Source organism: Copadichromis virginalis, linkage group LG7, assembly GCF_057382275.1.
Source record: "Copadichromis virginalis isolate Kocher_CV1m ecotype Utaka linkage group LG7, C_Virginalis_male_GT1.1, whole genome shotgun sequence".
In the NCBI taxonomy this organism is placed as follows: domain Eukaryota; kingdom Metazoa; phylum Chordata; class Actinopteri; order Cichliformes; family Cichlidae; genus Copadichromis; species Copadichromis virginalis.
In genome coordinates this window covers 63,387,587-63,411,257 of record NC_140624.1, presented here as the reverse complement: position 1 = coordinate 63,411,257, position 23,671 = coordinate 63,387,587, and the positions used below count along the sequence as shown (strand labels likewise).

The 23,671-nt window shown below is 40.8% G+C and overlaps 1 protein-coding gene across 1 annotated transcript in view; it reads left to right on the top strand.

Annotated features, from left to right (window-relative positions):
• The window catches only part of slc4a5b (solute carrier family 4 member 5b), a 70,551-nt gene that overhangs the window by 6,523 nt on the left and 40,357 nt on the right, over positions 1-23,671 (top strand). The window contains exons 2-8 of the mRNA XM_085464684.1: positions 99-163; positions 785-1,000; positions 12,634-12,763; positions 12,838-12,998; positions 16,391-16,546; positions 16,720-16,827; positions 17,521-17,576. Of these exons, the coding sequence (XP_085320810.1) occupies positions 99-163; positions 785-1,000; positions 12,634-12,763; positions 12,838-12,998; positions 16,391-16,546; positions 16,720-16,827; positions 17,521-17,576 (892 nt within the window). The remainder of the gene's footprint in view (positions 1-98; positions 164-784; positions 1,001-12,633; positions 12,764-12,837; positions 12,999-16,390; positions 16,547-16,719; positions 16,828-17,520; positions 17,577-23,671) is intronic.

The window sequence follows — 23,671 nt, the reverse complement described above, 5'->3', positions numbered from 1 at the left end:
AAAAAAAACCACATAGGGAATTGCCACCTGGTGCTTTTTCTCGTGCTTCAGTATTCGTATTTCCAAGGTAATCTTCTGTCATCTTGTTTCTGTTCCAGGATGGATCACCATGAATGGCAACAGGGAAGAAGTAGGGGTCATAGGCACTATGATGATGATGATGGTGAGTAAGAAAAAACACTAACTGAAAAAAAGTTTTGCCATGCGAGAGAAAACTGAGGAAGTGCCCTGATTTTTTTTAAACTCTGAGGTCTAAGTCATCTTCAGTGATGATCCCAACCCTTGCCCTGAACTATAAACCTTTGTTTTGGAGAAACACAAAAGGTACATGCTTCCTCACCCTCTTCCTGCCACTATCCCCTGTTTCTTCTGTCACTCCAGTTACTGCTAAATGTTTCTCCAGTGTCTTCAGAAATTTGTCAAGCATAGGTGACATCCTTACCTTCTACAATTACGTTGAACATTTTATTACTTTCTAACAGATTTTGCTCTATTATCCTTGACAACATAGCTCCACTTAATTAAAAAACCCAGAAAAAACTAATTTAGGTGGTATTCCCAGACTAAATACATCTACTTGTGAACTGTGTTTCTAGGAGGGCAGAGCACGAATTGAAAAACATATACATTTCATGTATGACATCTGATTTTTAAAACCTGTTAGATGCTGCATAATGCTGAAACCAGTCAGAAGTTTTTAGAATACGTTCCCATTTTCAGAGCACCCCTCAAGCTCTGACTGCATTGATCAGATCCAAATGAAATGTTTCTCTCTCCATCTCAGAGGCCCAGCCATTCTACATCGGTGTTCCAGTTTCCCACCGGCGGAAAAGGCGCAGACATCACTCCTATGCCAGCGATGCCAACCGTGATTCACGACATACACACTATGATCACCATAACCAGCGAGAACACTCACATCGCGGATATTATAACAAAGACGAGCACTATAATAATGAAGAGGATGGCGAAGAGTGTCGTGAGCATGCCAATCCTACAGGTTAGAAATCAAAAGTTTTTCATAAAAGTATCCATAAGTGTTAAATAAAAGTGACTGTTTGCCTTTTTACCTTGTGATTTTTTAAGATTGACATACTTAATTTACTCTGTCATCCAGTAATTATATAATAATTACAATTATTGTATAACTAATAATAACAGTAATTAAACTGCAACATATAACCACTATGCACAAAAGATCAGAAAACAAGTTCATGCAAAAGTATCACTAGGCAAGATACTGAACCCTGAGTTGCTCCACTGCATTCATCAGAGTGTGAGTGTGTGTGACTGTTGGACAGAAATTACTTTGACATAGAAATAAGTGAATGGGTGAAAGAGTCTTGTGTTTCACAGTCTGTTCATCATATCCACCAGTGTGTGAATGCGAGAGTGAATGAATAGTGGCATTGTAAAGCGCTTTGGGTGCCTTGAAAAGCGCTATATAAATCCAATCCATTATTATTATTATTATTATACATTCATATATACAGTGTGTAAAACTGAACATGTCACCATGTCTCCATTCCTGAAGAAAAACTATATTGAAGCATTTAGACAAGCCTGTGAAATACTAGGAAAATCAAACTCTTTGGATGCCAAAATACACACCAAGTTTGAAGGTCAAAACGCACTGAACATCACCCCGGAAATATTATAGTGTTCTCCTGTGAAGTCTGGCGGTTGGAAAATCATGGTAGGTATAGGGGATAACATCTCTTTCATTTGGTAAGTTTTCCTGAAGCATTTGTTAACCACTGTGTTTATTGGATGGTACAACATCATTTTCACAAATGTAATGAGATTGATTGTTTTTCTGCCTATCAAGCTGGATGGATATGCTGGCTTGCTGTAAAGGCTGAAATTCATTAGCTGTGAGCTGATACTGGGCGATCGTGGCTCAAGAGTTGGGAGTTCGCCTTGTAATCGGAAGGTTGCCGGTTCGAGCCCCAGCTTGGACAGTCTCGGTCGTTGTGTCCTTGGGCAAGACACTTCACCCGTTGCCTACTGGTGGTGGTCAGAGGGCCTGGTGGCGCCAGTGTCCGGCAGCCTCGCCTCTGTCAGTGCGCCCCAGGGTGGCTGTGGCTACAATGTAGCTTACCATCACCAGTGTGTGAATGTGTGCGTGAATGGGTGGATGACTGGATATGTAAAGCGCTTTGGGGTCCTTAGGGACTAGAAAAGCGCTATATAAATACAGGCCATTTACCATTAACATTAGAAATCATTGCACTTGGCGTTCATACATTCATTATACTGCAGTTTGTGATGTCTTTTCAACCAGTTGAGTAAGTTAGTGTAGCTTTCCGGTGCAGACAACTCTTCAGCATGCATATGATTTATTTTGGTTATTATTAATGCTAAATATGAAGTATTTTGAAGTATGGTGATCTGCTTTGATGGGCAGGCTCTTCACCTTCGGCTATGCCAGACTTTGATTTGTCACTAATCCAGACCAGAGATGAAAAGATCAATAGGTAATGAAATCACCACCTCTTGATCAATCAGTTCTCCAGAAAATAGACCCATCTTCTGTACTACAAGAACAATGGGGCTACATGGACACTGTGTGACTCTAACTCCCATGTTCAGCATTTCTACTAATTCCTTCTGAACAAATTTTCTTTTGTGTTTAGTTTATGCCAGGATGTGTTACAAAATGTTGCTCTCTGACATTGGTATAAGGGGGAGAACACATCTGCAAAACGCTGCAGCAACATCCGCTCTCTAGGCCTGTGTGAGATTGCCATTACAATGGAGGGAGGCAAGAATGGTTTCCTCTGTGGATAGTAGAAGCTGGTTTGAACAGATTTATTACAGAGTAATTTACACAGTTCTTTTAGTGTGTGAGACATGAATAATGAGCTCTGGTCAGTCAGTATCTCTTTCAAGATGCCGACTCGGGAGATTTCCTGAAACAGTGCCTGTGCCACACTCTTTACAGAAATGGTGTGCAGCGGCACTGTTTCGGGATAGCCTTCATAATATTGTTGTGATTTGGCGCTACATAAATAAAACTGAATTGAACTGAATTGATATTGCATTCCATAATCTACCAGAAAGAAGATATATCCCTATGCACCTCGGTTAAATGACATATGAGGTCCAAGCTGATGCCCTCAAACAGAACCTCAATTAATAGTTAAGCACAAAGACACTTTTAGAATTCCCCAAATGGCTGGCCAATAAAATTGGACCATTATTTGCTCCAAAGTTTTGTCATAACCCATATGACCTCTTATCCCATATTCATAGAATAACGTCAGTGTACTTTTGATCCGTGTGTGATCAGTTTTTATCACTTAGTCAAATGATAACTATAGAAGTGTCGTCACCAAACTACTTTAGTGGGAATCTCCTGTGGACAAGATAGCTGGAGCTGACAGAGCTTCCAGAGAAGGCCCTTCTGTCTCCTCCTCCTCGGAGAACTGGGCGGCTTCCAGCCGATGTTGTGACTCCCACCACCTCCCTCAGCTGTGCTGAAAGGTGATCCTTGGGCAGGGTCACAACAACATCTAGCCTGCCCAGTCAGTGGCAGTGGACCCACTATCAGTATCTGCGAGGAGCCCCACTCGCTGATTTGGTGGTGCGAGGCCTAATTGGTCCACTACCAGCCAACGGCCATCTTCTCTAAGTTGAGAGTCACCGCCTGGGCACCGGGAGTAGTCTCAGCCTTTACTTTTTCTCAGGTCTTTCTGCTGTGGCCTGAAAGAAATCTGAGAAAGCCTGAAGATCATCTCCTTTCCCCATCAACTCTAGTGGTGTCATTGAGGAACAAGCAGAGCAACCACTCTCCAACTCCTTTATGTGGCTCTTTGACTGGACTTGTAGCTGTTCTAATTGCCAATGATGCACCACCACCTGCTCCCAATGCATGGCCACCAGCTCAACCACCATCAGGGCCAGCACCTCAATTGGCTGGGCCAGTCACAGGTCCACCATACCACAGCCCAGGTTTTGGCACCACTGTTATAAAAAGACCCACTATACACAGTTTTGAAAGGTAAGTATGTGTTTATTCATGATGCTTTTCACTTTTGTGACCTCTCTGCAGCTTCCAGCCACTTCCTTCACCTCCAAACACCAGCTCTCCCACAGGGCCCTGGCAGCTGCTGAAATAGGGAAGGCATGGTTAAAGTGATGGCTATCAGCAGTCCTGGCCAGCATTCCCTGGCACTGTCCCCTGAACCCACCGCTCCACCCCTCCACTGCAGCTGAGCCTAGTTGCTTTTACTTTGCATTTTAAAGAGAGTGTATTTTCATTTATTTTACATATCGCTCACTCATTTAATTTTGGGAAGGCTAAATTTTATTAATTTAATTAATTGGGTCGCCCTACAGCCTAGTGTGGTTGTTTTTCCACATAGTTTTCTCTCATAGTCTGTTAGTAGCAATAGGAAAAGGGTGCTTTTTCTGCATTGCGTTGTGGATTACTGCCTCAAGTGAAGGGCTTCACGCATCTCAAGGGGCTGGACAGACTGGATGCTTTAGTAGTTTTTAGCGGTAAAGAAAGTGAAGCTTGAAGCATGAAGCTTTAAATTAAATGTCAATCTAGATGATCTTCACACATCACTCTAAAGTTAGGATAATTACTGAAAAACATTGATTTGTGTCCTGGTTACCTCCTGGTGGAGATATGTACATGCATGTTTATTATCTGATTATCAGGCTTGGATAATTTGTAGAAAGTAGATGGAACTTATATGAATGCATTGAAAAAAATCATTTTGCCCTTCAAACTGTGCTGGTTTTTTTCTTTCCCCTTTTCGGCAACAAGGTATGGGGCGATCGTGGCTCAAGAGTTAGGAGTTCGCCTTGTAATCGGAAGGTTGCCGGTTCGAGCCCCGGCTCGGACAGTCTCGGTCGTTGTGTCCTTGGGCAAGACACTTCACCCGTTGCCTACTGGTGGTGGTCAGAGGGCCCGGTGGCGCCAGTGTTCGGCAGCCTCGCCTCTGTCAGTGCGCCCCAGGGTGGCTGTGGCTACAATGTAGCTTGCCATCACCTGTGTGTGAATGGGTGGATGACTGGATATGTAAAGCGCTTTGGGGTCCTTAGGGACTAGTAAAAGCGCTATATAAATACAGGCCATTTACCATTTAAGGTATTTTTTCTGCTGCAGTACCATTAGTGGCCACTGTGTGCCACAAATTAACAACAAGACTCACTGGCAAACATCCACAACTTTTTTTTTTTTTGATTTTTTTACTTTTTTTTGCATGTCCACATAAACAACAGAAAAACCTCAAGACCAAATTGCATGTATGAAATTGAATTTGAAAAATAACTTCTAATTTGACATTTTCACATTCATACAAACACTTTTTTCTATGCCTAATTGCTTTCTTAGTGTGTTGTTACAGTCTGCAGATAATGCAGACTAAGTTTATTGTAAAGCTGAGGACCCAAAAAAAGCAGATGGAGTTCATCAAATGGCAAGGCATTCTGCAGCCTAACATAGCATAAAAGGTTATGTTAATTCAGGGTCACCTGATCAGCCCTAACTAAGTTTTGTCAAAAAAGAAAGTCTTAAGACAGGCTGTTTCTATTTTAAGAGTATGCGAATATGGAAGAAAGCCACCCTACATATATTTTTAACAGGCACATTGAAGGACATATCTTGGTCAAAAAATGGCTTCAAGATTCCCCACAGTGTTACTGGAGGCCTAGGTAATCCCATCCAGATCAAGCATCTGGTTAGACACCATATTTCTAAGATTTTTAGGGCCCAATACAATAAACTTAGTTTTATCTGAACTTAGAAGCAGAAAATTAGATGTCATCCACGTCTACAGGAACCCTGTAGAACTCCATAATTAATTTTAGTGTGTGAAAAGGACACTTCATTTACATGAAGAAATTGGAGTCTATTGGAAGTACATATGATTCAAACCACTGCAGCGCAGTAGCTTTAATATCTACAACAAGCTCTAATTGTTGCAATAAAATATCATGGTCAACAATGAGGTATATCAGCTCAAGCACAGAGATGAGTCCACTGTCAGAGGCCTTAATCATTTGTAACCTTATATCATATTTACGATTGAAGCATTAATTAAATTACATAGAGCTATTTTGCTTTACCTAGGCACTCAAATACATTCCATACAACGTGTCTCATTGAAACCATTCACACCCATTCAAAAAAAAACACTTTTTCTATGCTTAAGTGCTTTCTGTCTAAAATTCACACTCTGATAAACACATTGGAGAGCAACTTGGGGTTGGTATCTTGCCCGGGGAAACACAGCACTATAAATACACACAGAAGAGCAATTAGTCACAGAATCAGATGACAGAACCAATCAGCAGCTGCCAGCTCTCCAATCAGGAAGGACCTGCAGAGACTCCAAAAGGCAGAGGACACACACAGAACAAAATCTAGCCACCGTGATCCAAAATATGGCCAGGGCTGTACCATCAAGTAAAACCTTATTCTCCCACAGCGGTGCAGCAATAGCACGCAGTGGCCACTCCGGACCAAAATGGTGTTGTTTTAGTGCTTTCTATGGCTTTTTCATTGGGACTTCTGAGCCACATGGACACCATAACAAGTGGTCTTCATGTTTACTAACGGCAAATACTCCTAAATTACAAGCATCATATTCAGTTACATGGACTCACCTTATTTCGTGCCAATAGAAATGCAGCTCTGTTCAGTAAGAATCCCGGTGGTGGCTTCTGTGTCTACATCAACATGAAATGGCGCAAGAACTCTGTACTAGTTTCCAATTACTGCTCATCGCTGGTAGAGTTTATCACTGTTAGATGCAGGCCTTTTTATTTACCTTGGGAATTCACTACTGTGCTCATTACAGCAGTATACATCCCACCCAGCGCTAACACTAAAGAGGCACTCTGCGAGCTGTATAGGGTGATCAGCAAGCTGCAGAACTCCAGCCCCAATGGACCGTTTATTATCGCTGGAGATTTCAACCATGCAAATCTCAAGTCAGTGCTTCCGAAATTTCATCATTATGTAGACTTTGTGACGAGAAAGGCAAACGCACTGGATCATGTTTACACAAATATTCCCAGTGCGTACCAAGCGAAGCCCTGCCCCCACATTGGTTACTCAGACCCCTTGTCTGTCATGCTAATTCTGGCTTACAGATTGCCCATCAAACGCTGCAAACCGGTTCTGAGACAAGTGAGAACCTGGCCTGCAGGAGCTCTCTCTGCTCTTCAGGACTGTTTTGAACACACTGACTGTGACATGTTCAGGGAGGCTGCAACACCACATCAACACATCTGTGACCAGCTACATCAGTAAGTGCATTGATGATGTCACTGTCTCCAAGACTATCCTAATATTCTCCAACCAGAAACTGTGGATGACTTCAGAGGTGCGTGAACTGCTAAATTCTTGAGACTCCGCCTTCAGAGCAGACGGCAAGGGGGTCCTAGAAACAGTGAGGGCCACACTGAGCACTGGAGCCCCTCAGGGATGTGTGCTCAGCCCACTCCTGTTCACTCTGCAGACTCACGACTGTGCAGCAAAGCACAGCTCGAACCACATCATCAAGTTCGACAAGACTGTTTTGGGTCTCATCAACAAGAATGGTGAGTCAGCATACAGAGAGGAGGTACAACAGCTAAAGGACTGATGCAGAGTCAACAACCTGTGTCTGAACATGGACAAAACAAAACAGATGATTGCTAACTTCAGTAGAGCACGGAGAGATCACTGACCACTTAACATTAATGGATCCTCTGTGGAGGTCGCAAGAGCACCAAATTCCTTGGTGTTCACCTGACGGAGAACCTCTCCTGGTCCCTAAACACCAGCTCCATAACTAAGAAGGGCCAACAGCGTTTCTACTTCCTGTGGAAGCTGAGAAAAGACTATCGAGAGTTTCCTAAGCAGCTTCATCACTGTGTGGTATGGTAACTCCACCGTATTGGATCACAAGACGGATGGTGAAAGTGAGAACAGCTGAGAAGATCATTGGAACCACTCTTCCCTCCATCACAGACACCTATTGCATCCACTGCATCTGCAAAGCCACCAGCGATGTGGAGGACCCCACACATCCCTCACACACTTTTTTACCTTGCTGCCTTCTCGCAAGTGGTACCGGAGCATTCGGGCCCTCACTGCCAGACTGCGAAACAGTTTCTTCCCCCAAGCCGCCAGACTACATCAGTGACTGGTCTGACACACACACACACACACACACACACACGCAAACACAAACACACACACACACACACACCTCACTACCTCAAGCACTTATCTGGACATTTTCATGCACACACGCACGCACGCAAACCTTCAAACATCACGTTATGTGTTGCACAATGCTCAGTCTTTTGCACAACACACTGTAATTGTTGCACTTCTCTAATTCACTGTTGTGTCTGCAGTGTCTTATGTCTGCACTGTCTTGTGTCTGTATCATTCTGTTCTGTCTGGTGTTGCCGTGTATTTGTTTAGGTTTTTTTTTATTTAATTTAATTTAATTTAATTTAATTTTACAATTTTTGCACACGTGCACTTTATGTAGCCCTGTGTTGATTGTCTGTTATTAGGGCTGCCACAAACGATTATTTTGATAGTCGACTAGTCACCGATTATTTTTGCGATTAGTCGACTAATCAGATCATCATCCATTGGACATAAAACGTACAGCTTATTGCACCAGCAGCATCTGCTCTTATATAACTATCATTACCTTACAGCTTTAAGTGTTTAAGGTCTGTGCTAACTAAAAATAAAGAAAGACAAGATGATAGTTTATTAAATTTGAATGAAATTTGCAGATTGTTTCAGTGAAGTTTAATAAACTCCTTGCTATCTAAAATATAACAGGACACCGGAGTATATTCTCGAGCATCTCACACTTCTGATAATCAGCTGTCTGCTTGACTTTATTCAGCTGTGTAAAAACTATAACTTTAATCTCAGCCAAACCGATTTACTCAGGAACAAATAAAATACAAAAAAAGCCAAACAATAACATTTTTAAGTTATCTAAGTGACTTATATATCATGTTTAACCTGAGTAGCGAAAGACGGCGGTGGGTTTGAAAACGATTTGCCGGGAGTCCGGTGTTCTCACGGCTCTAGTTAGCCTAGCCCCCGGCTAGCTATCGAGCTAGTGGGTAACAGACGTCTCCGAAAACGTCGGAGCGCTTTTGAAAATATGTGGTGTCTTGATAAACTGAGCAGATATTTGAGGTTTACACAGCTACATTCTCGCCTGAAAATATGTTAAACGTTTATTTTGTGACCCAGAAAGAATAATAAGAGTAAAGTTAAAACTAACTAGCTGCCGCCATTGTTGGAAACTGAGCAAGGCTGCGTTATGAATTCTGGGACAGAGCTACTTCTTCTTCGGGGTTTAACGGCAGCTGACATCCTTGTACATGCAGTGCTGCCATCTTCTGTTTCAGTCCGTTATTACACTCTTAAATCCTGCTACTTATTCCTGCGTCTTTTGTGATCTTACAAAGCTTCAAACGACGCGTCGACTATTAAATCAGTCGTCGACGATTTTGATAGTCGACGTAATCGTGACTAGTCGACTAATCGTGGCAGCCCTATCTGTTATATGTAATATGTAGCACTATGGTCTTTAAGGAATGTTGTCTCGCTTCACTGTGTACTGTACCACTGCACATGGTTGAAATGACAGTAAAGCCACATGACTTGACTTGTCTAAAGCAAGGCACAAGGGATGAAACTAGCAGAAAATACAGAAAAAGAAAATACATAAATACATGAAAGAAACATACACACCAAATACAGACTAAACAAACCAAGAAACAACATAAGATATTTAAATTAACAAAACCTGAGAGTACATTAACTTAAAGACCCAGGAGCATGACATGTGTAGTTGAAAAAAAATGCCCTAAAACAAAAAAATCCTCAGTTCCAACCTTAAGTGGGTTATAGCAATCTGGCTAGTATTTAGAAAATAAGTAACACAGAAACATATTAGACTTTGCTGGTATTTTAACAACACAGCTAAATATATACACAGCAGTGGTGGAGGCACAAGATCTGGCCTTATCTATGCTATTAGCTAGATAATCCAAAGTTTCACCTGCATGAACAGAATTTAATTACGTAGTTGGAGTATATATGCCACAGTATGTGATGAATGTTTTTGCAGCATGGTCCTGATCCCAAGCGGCCATGAAGTCTGAAGCCTGTAAGCTGATTAGAGCTGAGGAACTTAAAACTGTGTGCGCATGCATGCATGCGTGTATTATTTGGTGTGACTGTAAGTGTGTGTGGTATGCAGATCACCTGCTCCTATCAGGATTCATAATAATGTAGAGCAAACGCAAGGTCTGAGATAGATAGGTTAAGGCACTGATGCAGTAATCGGAGACAAAAAGAAGAAGTTACGTTGGGGGCAATGTCCTTGTTTTTCTTGCATCTGAGTGTGTTTGTATTTGTGTTCAGGAGCAGAGTACTAGAAGGCTCTCTGGTGTGTATCAGCCCTCTTAAAGCCTCTGGCTCTTTGCTGATTTGGGGATTTTAGTGGAATTCTATCACAGCTTACAGAAACCTTTTTGTAGCTGCTTGACTGGTGCAGGTCTGCTCACCAAAACATTTGCAGCTAACTGAAATACCAAAAGACAAGCTGAAAAGACATATGAAAAAAGTGTGAATGTATGTCACTTGTCTCCACTCAAACAGTGTTGAGCCAAGGACAGTCAACTTAAACAAGAATAAGTTGGAGGGCTACATTTTTTTTCTGAGCGCAAAGTTTAAGGATATCTTACCCGTTACTTTTGGGATTTTGGCGTCTCTGGATTTAGTGAGCATGGAAAACTCTGGGCTCTTTTCCCCATCAATTACAACCTCCCAGTGGACATTGCCAGGCTCCCAAATAGGTAAAGTTGAATAAATGAATAAAAAAGTAATACTAAAAAAAATACCGTATTAACCTGAAATAAATAAGCACAAGCTGCAAGCTAACTACTTTTATCTTTAGTATAATAGCATTCCCTTACATTTTATATTGCTTAGATAGTGTGCACTTTCTTAGCTTTGGAGATAATACAAAGATTTTGATTATTCTGAAAGGGCATTAATGGCTGATAACATCATTGAATCAATAAAGTAGCCCATCACAACCACAAGTATGCCCCATTATTTTAAATTAAGCACAAATCACGGCAACTGAAGGAACAAGATTCTATTTTAAGATTTTAACAAATTCAGAATTCTGAGTAGATTTATTACAACCTCATTATGTAGTATTTAGAACTAAAAGAAAACATTTACACCTATTCAACTATGTTCATGAAGACTATGATACAAAGAGCTAATGTTTATCTAAAGTTTTAGTTATTTGTTTTGTGATTTATGAATCGAAATTTTCTTTATCTATGATTTTTGTCTGTTAAGTCAGCTTCTGGCTTGAGGGTATTTGTCCTTTTGTCCAGTGGTCCAAATTGATCTTTAACATTGCAATCATAATTCACCATGACCAACCTCTGTGGAGTTATACTGGCTGTTAGAGATTAACATAATCAAATCTCTAATGTGGCCCGACCAATAGTGATAGAACTCAGTAATGGAAACTTCTGTTGGTTGCACCGTGGAACATTTTATTGTATTTTCATTATACACCACACTGTAACACAGATTACATAATTTTAATAAAAAGATAACTGAAATGATCAACATCACTGTCGCAAAAGATCTGTGAAACTTGTGCTTATAATAGGAACTTCTCAGATTTATCACTTTGTATGAGTTATTGATTTTTGACTATTTTTTTACTTCTTTGTAAGGAGGAATAAACGAAGACCAGTGCCCCCACCCCCACCCCCACCACGCACCGCCCACACACCCACACACCCACACACAAACGGTGGGATGCAAATGAGTAGTGCCTCTAGGCTAAGGATGTTAATAGAGATTGATCTGTTCAGGGTAAAATTAGAAAATAGTGCACATTACTCTCAAATAGTCATTAGAGAACTGACTCATGTGTTTTGCTTTTTGAGATAACTGATGGGGATTGTTTATATAACATATAATTATTTACAGTTAAAAGAAAAGAAAAAAGGAAGTGCTATAAGAATCTAAAGTCCTCATCAGAATCTAGCAAACCTACAGCCAATTCAGATTGAATACCAGCCCTAGTATGTTTATTTTATATTATATATATATATATATATATATAATATATATATATATATATATTCTATTCTCTGTGGCAGTGAACCAACACCTGAAGCAAGATATTTAACCCCTGGATGGTGTTGTAATCAATTGGGAGCTTCCAATACTCAGGAAAATACTGGATTTAAATCCTCCAGAAGCAGAAAAAAACTCCCTTAAAACTCCTTTAAAAACATGATGACAACAGAAAAAAATGAGAATTTAATGAAAATATTGTTCCCAATTCTGTTCATCTGGATGTAGCGTTTTCAGTGGGAGAAATGTTTCATCACTCATCCAAGTGACTTCTTCACTCCCTGAAGTCGCATGAAAATATTATTGTTATGTATTTATGTAATGTTATGTAATTTGCCTAGACACACCCTTCAATGGAAATTTTATATAATTTCTGTATATGATGAACATAAATCCATCTTAAACTGGCTGACTGGGATATACTGGATATCTGAAGCTAACTTTGTCTCTTGTTTGACCTCTGTTTGTAGTGTCCCCTGCTGCTGAAAGGCTGCGCCACATACTGGGAGAGGATGATAGCACTCCAACACCAACAATATTCACTGAGATGGATACATTACAGCAGGAGGGTGGTGAATTAGAGTGGAAAGAGTCTGCAAGGTACACACACACACAGTAAGGTAACAATTTCTTGAATTCGGGAATTAAAACTTAATTTTCCCTCCTTGTTGTAGATGGGTGAAGTTTGAGGAGAAGGTGGAGGAGGGAGGAGAAAGATGGAGCAAGCCTCATGTTTCCACACTCACCCTCCATAGTCTGTTTGAGCTGAGAACCTGCCTGCAGACAGGAAGTATTCTGCTCGACCTAGAAGGCTACTCACTGCCACAGATCGTGGGTGAGTCATACAGAATATAAAAATCTATATTTGTTGATATTCTAAAAATATTCTTATTTTATTCTTGATAATCCCATATTGTTTAACTAATCTGTCAGAAAACTCTTTTCCTTCGATTATATGTTCCAAGTATTTCATTCGTTTCTCAGAATCAGCACCAGAATACTTGATTAATCCCTAAGGAAATTTACAACTCCAAACTGGGAAGTTTATCATATTATTGTTCTGTAGTATATCAGGATTGTTCCAAATATGTGTACGTTCCCATGGTATTAGTGAAGACTCATTTAATTTAATTCACTCTAGAAAGATTGGCACCTAGTTCAGTCTTTTATTCCGTGATTGCAGATGCCGTGCAGCGCGTCCGCCTCCGCTGCAGCAGCTCTGCAGACCTTGCCCCGACACATACCCCTATGCCCGACTGAGGCCGGGTAGCCATCTGCCCAAACGCGCAGAACCCCACCACAAGCTGGCGTCTGGTGGAGATGGGTGACATTCTCAGAGATTTGACCGACTGAGTCCCATAGCGAGGCTTTTACTGCAGCAAGTGATTCCACTTCCTGATGGCTGAATTTCAGAGATTCCCTCAGGGATTTAAATTCTCGGTGTAAAATCTCCATTAACCCTTGTATGGTGTTCGGGTCTGTGAGACCCGTGTTCAGTTTTTTTCAAAAGAAAAATTAAACAATTAATTATTTTTTCACGTGTAAATGTGTTGTGTCTTTCCACTCACTCCACTTGATTATAACTGATTTATTTATAACATTTTATATAAAAGAAAAACGAGAAGCACATTAATTCATAAATGTGATCTAACAAAGGTAAAGGGAAAAAATTAACCATGTTTGCTGTTCATATGTCTTGTAATTGGGATGAAGTAAACATCTGTTGAGTAATTTAACATAAAATTGTTTGATAGTGTTAATTTGGAAAGCCAAAACTCTAGCGGGTCCACCAGACCCATGAACACTGGCTGAGTAACAAAAATACGAACACCACACAAGGGTTAAGGACAACCTTGCGTTGAAGCGGGACAATCGCTTATCGATTTAATTCAGGATGTTGGCAAAGTCTTTGCCGGCCAGCGATGTTGTACCAGGGGGTCAGCTGGGTGACTTGGAGGATGGCATCTCATTCTTGGTTAGGGAAGATGTGCTCTGGGCCTTGGAGATCTTGGAGAGTGTTCAAATTCTCATTGACGTCCTCCAGCGTATTGGAAATAATTAAGCAGATATGGATAGTTATTTGTCAAAGGTTTGGTATACTTTGGTATAAATGAAGGTTAAAAAATGCTTGTTTAATTCTGAGCTACCACTCAGTTCTGACCTACCATTCTATTTTTTCTGCCAAGTCTCTGGAAGTCTCACTTACAGTATTTCCTTTCTGTCACTTACTTTTACGTCACTTCTGTCACTTACCTCTCCTTCCGTCACTCCATTTTTTGTCTTCATCCATTTGATGGACAAGGATGTTTTTCTTATATGTTTTCTTTCTTATCTTATCCTGGCTTAATTCCAGTTTCTTCAAGGCTCTGCCTGTTCAGAGCCTAACCACAGTTCAGAAGTCTGGTGTATTCCTTGGCCATTTGGGCTCCTGGTAGCTAAAATTAGAAGGGACGCAACTTCTTGATTCCCCTTTTCATTTTCATGAAAATGCCCTATACTGCTGGGGCACTGACAATACAAAATACCAGTCGGCTGTACTGATATAGGCCTTGGTGAGTGTTTATCACCAGATATTTCCTGGATGTCTCTTCTATTTCCATCTGAAGGTAAGTCTGGGTGAGATCAATTTTTTGTGTTTGCCACCTGCCACCGCTGTGAATATGACTTCTATCCGCTGAAGTGGGTACTTACAGCACAAGGTACAGGACATGCCTTGTGAAATCTTGGTTATGCGGTGTCCTCCAGTATATAATATTTTTCAGAGTGCCAATTCCTTCTTTGAACATCTGAGCGTGTTTTATTAAGTATCTGTTTCAGTCTTTGAGCCACAGAATGTACACTGCCAATCTCATTGACTTAATTTATTTCAAGTTGAGTTGGATGTGTTTCAACCAGTCACGCCCAAATAATGGCACACCTCATTGCCAGTTTGTTATGTTCTCTTATATAACTTAACAATGTAGTTTGCCATCACCAGTGTGTGAATGTGTGTGTGAATGGGTGGATGACTGAACGTGTAAAGCGCTTTGGGGTCCTTAGGGACTAAATAAAGCGCTATACAAATACAGGCCATTTACCATTTTACCATTTAACTACTTAGACACATTGCAAACCTTTTAGGCAAATGTGACTTACTTTATTAAACATGTTGTGGAATTGCATAAGCAGATCATCTGCACATGCACCACATTTGGTATTGTTCTGCGAAGAACAATGTGTTGCTATTGCTAAATACATAACACACTGTATTCCTCCTTTTGAAGGCTGATGTGCAGATATCCTCTCTGACCCACAGACATCATGACCCATGCCTCTGAAGCCATTATTTCACAACCCCTGAGGTGGCAGCCTGGCGGGCCTCTAGGATGACCTTCTGCTGCTCCTACATCAGTTTCCGATGCACCCCCGTGTTTATATATCCCAATTTCTTGGCTGGTGCCTCCCTTGATGTGGGTTTGGAAGGCTTTGCTTCTTTATCTCGAGGTTTTGTCTCTGTAGCAGTGATTTCCCCAGCTGGATTTTTGGGTTGACATCCGGTTGGCTGCATACCTTCTCTTGGCTGTAGCTGTTGTCTACCACATTTCTGGGACATAATGTTGAAGGGTCTCTGATCTGGATCTGGGTAATGGCACCAAATGTTGAATTTTTGACCAGGCACCCCCGAATACAGGGAAGTCTGGAACTGACTCCCTGTTTAAAGAGTCTCTGATTCTTTGAGTATTACCCACTAGGCAAACAGTGCTTAGATGGAGCCAGGGATGAGACTTGCCAAGCTCTAACTGCTTCTCAGCCTTTAAGATATTGATATTGATCCCATGTTTGGCCGGGTGGCCTTGTGGTCAAACCCGAGCCCCCTCAGTCACACTAGTTATCAGATTTATCTTCTCTATTTATGTACATTTGATAACTAAGTAAGTTAGAATTCAGTGGTCTTGAAAAATACTGTCTTACAAGGGGTTAAAAGGGAATGTCCACAATCGCCACGCTTCATGTATTTGTATATACATTTCACCTCTTAACATTCACCAGGTAACTGGCAGACAGTTAAATGGTTTCAATTTGTCACACACTAAAAAGTATGGATTCAGAAAGTGGATTATGTTGAATTTTAAATAAGTTATAAGAGTGATAAGCAGTGATAAGGCTTCCATTTGGATATACCAAATTGATGAGAAGATGTGAGTATAATGTTAACATATTAACTGGGCTGGAATCTTTCTGTTTCAGAGGAGATTGTGGAACAACAGATAACTGATGGTCTCATTCCTCCTGATCTTAAGGAGAAGATTATATTTGTGTTGCTCAGGAAGCATCGTCATCAGACCAAGAAGCCAATCCACCGCTCTCTGGCAGACATGGGAAAATCATCCAATACTGCGTCTAGTAAGCATGTGTATTCTGTGTGTATGCCTTTTTATGTACCAATTAGTAGTTATGAAAGAAAGTAATCTAACCTTCTAATCAACTCCTGACAACCTTTGTTTTCTCCACCATGTTGCTCACTACCTGTTTCACCTTCCCTCACAAAATCACTGCTGTTGCTGCTGCTCTGTCAGGCCGTAGTCCTCAGGTTAATCTGAGTCGTAGCACTAGTTCAGCTTCTGGGATCCACCACTCCACAGAAGACCTACGTTCTCGGCAGTCAAGCAGCCTTGGCCGCCTGCGTGAGTCACACAAACACACACATGTAATACATGCACCACTACACAAGGATACATAAGTTTACAAGATTGATTTTTACTTCTAAATAGGTTCTCATTGGTGTATTAGTACACCATGACATTCAAGTACTGAGAACTTGTTAGTATTTCCAGTTGGTGGCCAGATTTTAAATTCTTAGCTCTTCCTTTCTTAATATCTATGCTTTTCATCTTTTTTTTGATGAGAAAAATTATCCCAGCCAACTCCCAGCTGTTGCATGATTTCAACACCTGTGATGGCTTTGTGTGTGTGTATATATGTGAAATGTGTTAAGCATAAAGTGTGTTTACTTGAGAGATTATTGGTCCTATTGTGTGCACCTTTGCTGATTTCTTATGTGCAGCCATCTGCGTGAAAGGGATTAGTAAAGGATTTGTGTAGTATGTTCTTATTATTTTGCTTTGATTGTATTTGTTCCCAAATCTCCTTCGGGAAAAAAGAGAAGCAAATAATTAAAATATAATCCCCAACAGAAAAGGCTGTTCATGATTAAGTTCATGCTCTTTCTGTTGCTCAAAGGACCATTTATTGGGGTTTATTTACAATTTTCACTAAATGAAACAAAATGTTCTTGATGGGAACATCACTCAAGCATTAAAACCTATTTTCCTTTTATTTTTATCTAATCCAAAAGGTCTCATTTGCTCCATTTACAGATCATGCTCAGAGTAGAAGCATGAATGATATTTCAGACACACCAAGCACTGATCAGGTAACTTATTTTTCAATATTTTACATGTGTGCTACTCTCTATTTTTTATCTACATGTGTCTCTTACATCAGCGGTCCCCAACCCCCGGGCCTCGCACCGGTACCGGTCCGTGAGTCGTTTGGTACCGGGCCGCGAGAGTTGAGGCTCAGATGTGAAATGTATGGTTTTCAGGGTTTTTATTGGTTTTCAGCGTTATTTTGTTATCGTTTTTATCGTTAACTCGGTTCTCCTGGGTCTTTTCAGTGTGTTATGAATAAATCTTCTTTTTTTCAGTACCGGTACTAGTTTTATTTTGTTGTATTTATCTGCGACACCTTAAAGGCCGGTCCATGAAAATATTGTCGGGCATGAACCGGTCCGTGGCGCAAAAAAAGGTTGGGGACTGCTGTCTTACATGTTTGTTCATGCTATACATCAGGGTCATTCTATATAAAATCATTCAAATACGGAAACAATCTGAAAAAGCTTTTTGACCCACTGTTGTACTTTAAGGAGCCTATAACTCCAAGTTTTGGATACTTTCGTTAAATAAAGCCATTGCATAATAAATGACTGTTTTTAAGGAGGTCAGGTGGGAGGAGCGGATTATATGCAAAGTATGGCAGAACAGAGAAGGCATTGGTGATAAGAATACGATATTAAATCTGAAATAGGAGAGCTAAGGAGGAGGTGCTTGCAAGGGTACAGCAATTGTAGGCATGCTACAGCCAAATGGATGCCAGCCGGGATTGTGGAAACTTGGCATTATGTCCTTCTGAACTAACACTAAGCTCATATAATTTGCTCATTTACAAATTCAAAATTCGTGAACCTGCATGAGGTTTATAAAGAGTTGTAGAGTGCCATTTAGCTTTAACCCATCCTTGGTGTGTTGTTGAGTTACAGCAGGCAACTTTTTTTCTTTTCAATTGAAAAGCTTGAAAACAAAGGCTATTTTACACTCTGCTTAGCTGAAACCAACATTACCCAGAGCAGCTGGTGATCATAGGCATTTAAATCTAATGAGTTCCAACATGATAGGTGTTATATTGAGAAATAAGGCTGCCATAGAGCTTAGAAAGAGAGGTAGCATTTTTATTAGCAAAGAAAAGTATTAAACTAGGAGGACTGGAGTTGGAGATACCTGATCTGCACAGACAGGAACCCAACACAAAGCTACTCAAGAACCCAAATCAACAAGTAACAAACTGATGGACATTTAGGCTTGAAACCTGTTGTCACGGGTGGGGTGCCAAGAGTGAGAGGACCCTAATGCAGAGATAGTTTAACAAAAAGTGAGCTGTTAATTTGGCCGACAACATGGTATAAAATACAAAACACGAAGAACAGAAGAAATATATAACGTCAAATTACAAAACTGGGTGTGAACCAGGAGACACCAGGGAAAAAGTGAGCTGACACTCTGATCAGGGACAAAGAGAGACTCAGACAACAGATACACATAGCAGGGTGATTAGGAAAGTGGAGACGGCAGGGGAAAATTAGGAGTAACAAGTGAGGCATAACTGCATATAATGGACAGGACACACTGGCCCCCAAAATAAAACAGAAGCGTAACCACTGAAACAGAGACAAAAACACACAAACTTGACATAGACGAAAGGTAAAGAGAGACACCACTGGCTGCACAAGGAGACATAAAAAGCCGAAAGACAGGAAATAGTCAAAGGAAGTGGAAAGGGAAATAAAAGAGAACATATTAACATGAATAGACTAAACAGAAGGGAACTCGCAAAGGAGGAAGGGAACATAGAAAGTAACAGATTTTAACCGAACACAAGGTACACAAAACAAGGCACTGGCAAAATAAGACTGGAAGTATAGAATGCAGAGAGGCAACCTTGACACACAGAAAGGGAAACAACCACAGAGACAAGACTGACTACACAAGAAGGCACAGGCAACACAGGGGAGCATGATAGAAAAAAATTAAAGAACAAAACCAATCTGAAAACTATATAACCAAACTAAGAGCCTAAAATATAAATACTAAGTGTGAATGCAAGACCCATACACAACAATATTTTATTTACTGCTTCAGTCCATGCATGTTATCTAGGGGTAGCTTTTCAGCTGCTCAGAAGCCGTGATGCCTCACTTGTGCTCTGTACTCTGTATCCTCCACACATGCCTCCTCAGTACCTGACATATTACTGAAATAGGGAGAAAAAATAGAAACAGCTGTGGCGTCCAGCCTCCTGTAATCACTTATCACTCATGACCGGGTTCAGAGACAAACAGGAAGACTCCGCTCAGGTGGGTCTGCTGGCCCAGACAGGATGAGTCCCCACAATAGCGGTCATTAGTGAGGGTGGTGAGATGGAATACCGAGCTGTGATTGACTGCTAAGTGACAAAGACCAAAGAATTGATTGTGGACTTTAGGAGGACAAGGAAACCCTTGACCTCTGTTTCAATCTAGGGGGTCGATGTGGACATTGTACACGACTATAAATACCTCGGAGTACACATAGAAAATAAAATGGACTGGGGTAAAAACACATATGCACTCTACAGGAAGGGCCAAAGGCATCAACATCTGTCGGACAATGCTCAGGATTGTTTAAGAGTCTGTTGTGGACAGTGCCATCCTCTATGCTATTGCATGATGGAGCAGCAAGTTACGGGTCGCAGACGGCAACACACTCAATAAACTGATTCGCAAGGCCAGTAATGTTGTGGGGACAGAGCTGTACTCCCTTAGGGTGGTGTTGGAGAGGCGGCTGTTGTCCAATCCATGATGTTGTTCAATAAGGACAATGCTGGATAATACCTCCCACCTACTCCATGACGTGCTGGCCAGTCACAGGAGCACAGGAGAAACTGAGATTACCCAAATGCACCACTGAATGACACAGGAAGTCATTCCTGCCTGTGGCTATCTCCCTGCACATCTCCGCCATCTAATGCACAGCACGCACTGCAGTAGTTACACCCTTTTGCAGATGCGCTACAGTAAAATGAAACAGGTTAGAGTTAAATGTCAATAATATATATTTCACCTCTGTAATATTCTTGATATTTAAATTGAGCTGCTTGTATATACAGGGAGTGCAGAATTATTAGGCAAGTTGTATTTTTGAGGAATAATTTTATTATTGAACAACAACCATGTTCTCAATGAACCCAAAAAACTCATTAATATCAAAGCTGAATGTTTTTGGAAGTAGTTTTTAGCTTGTTTTTAGTTTTAGCTATTTTAGGGGGATATCTGTGTGTGCAGGTGACTATTACTGTGCATAATTATTAGGCAACTTAACAAAAAACAAATATATACCCATTTCAATTATTTATTTTTACCAGTGAAACCAATATAACATCTCCACATTCACAAATATACATTTCTGACATTCAAAAACAAAACAAAAACAAATCAGCGACCAATATAGCCACCTTTCTTTGCAAGGACACTCAAAAGCCTGCCATCCATGGATTCTGTCAGTGTTTTGATCTGTTCACCATCAACATTGCGTGCAGCAGCAACCACAGCCTCCCAGACACTGTTCAGAGAGGTGTACTGTTTTCCCTCCTTGTAAATCTCACATTTGATGATGGACCACAGGTTCTCAATGGGGTTCAGATCAGGTGAACAAGGAGGCCATGTCATTAGTTTTTCTTCTTTTATACCCTTTCTTGCCAGCCACGCTGTGGAGTACTTGGACGCGTGTGATGGAGCATTGTCCTGCATGAAAATCATGTTTTTCTTGAAGTGTGCACTTCTTCCTGTACCACTGCTTGAAGAAGGTGTCTTCCAGAAACTGGCAGTAGGACTGGGAGTTGAGCTTGACTCCATCCTCAACCCGAAAAGGCCCCACAAGCTCATCTTTGATGATACCAGCCCAAACCAGTACTCCACCTCCACCTTGCTGGCGTCTGAGTCGGACTGGAGCTCTCTGCCCTTTACCAATCCAGCCACGGGCCCATCCATCTGGCCCATCAAGACTCACTCTCATTTCATCAGTCCATAAAACCTTAGAAAAACCAGTCTTGAGATATTTCTTGGCCCAGTCTTGACGTTTCAGCTTGTGTGTCTTGTTCAGTGGTGGTCGTCTTTCAGCCTTTCTTACCTTGGCCATGTCTCTGAGTATTGCACACCTTGTGCTTTTGGGCACTCCAGTGATGTTGCAGCTCTGAAATATGGCCAAACTGGTGGCAAGTGGCATCTTGGCAGCTGCACGCTTGACTTTTCTCAGTTCATGGGCAGTTATTTTGCGCCTTGGTTTTTCCACACGCTTCTTGCGACCCTGTTGACTATTTTGAATGAAACGCTTGATTGTTCGATGATCACGCTTCAGAAGCTTTGCAATTTTGAGACTGCTGCATCCCTCTGCAAGATATCTCACTATTTTTGACTTTTCTGAGCCTGTCAAGTCCTTCTTTTGACCCATTTTGCCAAAGGAAAGGACGTTGCCTAATAATTATGCACACCTGATATAGGGTGTTGATGTCATTAGACCACACCCCTTCTCATTACAGAGATGCACATCACCTAATATGCTTAATTGGTAGTAGGCTTTCGAGCCTATACAGCTTGGAGTAAGACAACATGCATGAAGAGGATGATGTGGACAAAATACTCATTTGCCTAATAATTCTGCACTCCCTGTATATTAGAGCTATCTCTTATATTTTGTAAACTTTGTAATATATTGTATTATTTAATCAATTTAGTCTGTTACTGTTATTGTCTTGGAGCAACTGTAACCCACATAATTCATGATTCATGATTTTGATTCTGAACCCTGACAAGGCAACCCTGTAAAATGAAAACCATTTCAGGTGACTACATCATGAAGCTCATTGAGAGAAGGCAAAGGGTTTGTAGCACTGTCAACAAAGCAAAGTGTGGCTACTTAATATAAGAGATATTTCCACATGTCAGCACTGGTACAGATGTGTCTGCTGGGCATGCTTTCTGTTTAGGACAAAGCAGAGTGTACTCAAGAATTGTCAGAGATAACATAGTTATTGAAACAACAAGAAAATAAGGCAGGCTATGCAAGTTTTAAGACACCCAGCCTGTAGAAGCTCAGGTAAAGTAACTACAAGTTTAACTTGGCTGTTTTGCTCAGATGAAGCAGACAAGTCATGTTTTTGCTACCTTTCTGTGTGTCTTTCTTAAGGCTGTGCATTCCAGTACACTACTGCACAATTAGAGCGTGATTAGGCCAGACAAACCACATGTACTAACTAGACTCCCTTTCTCTGACCTTTTCCCTGAATGACTCAAACTAATATTACCTCCTGCAGCTGAGCTTAACCAAACCCCTCTACAACACCATAACAACTGAAAGAAGGAGAATAATAAGTGAACTGTGAACAGTATGACTGCCAAAGGCAACTAAAACTCTGGAATGTGTGACGTGGCTTTGAAATGTGTCGTTTATAGTTTCTTAGTGTCAAGAAGTTAGGAGCAGCATTAGCAGATTATGAAGAGATTTTAGTTTAAGCAACATCATTCCAAGACCAAGTGTTTCTGCTTTAGAATAAACTACTGTAATCACAGAGAAAGAAGAGTAAACAACAGGGTTTCAGTGCTTGAGCTGTTCCAGCGATCATCATAGGGAATGTGAGGCACTCGAACAGTAATACGCTAATTAGGACCACGGTGAGTTTAATTTTATGCGCTTGCTATAGAAATGTGAAGGGGTTATACCAATCTAAATCTGGTCTAGTTCAGGACACGTTACTCTGAAGGAAAACTTCTCTTAATTTTAACTATTAGCCATGGCAATGCATCTATGTTACTTCCCAAGAAACTTTTCAATGCTGCTGCTGGTGGAATTTAGTTTAAGCCAACACACAGTTTAGAATTCCTTCATCAGCTGATGCAGAAGTAATCCAAATGAGTGTGGCTGTGGTGAATGGCTGTGGATGATTTTATCAGTGGATTCTGACTATCCTCTGTATCCATATAAAGTCCAAATTTTATGTATCCACAATGCTGTCACAAGGCCAGATAGAAAAGGTTTTACAATCTCATACCAAAATTTCTGCATTTATTTTAAGCTCCTTATTGTATTATATTTAGATTTTGATTTAATGCTTCACTTTTTTGTATTTTGTTCAGTTGAGCTCCTTCTGTAGTGTTTTTTC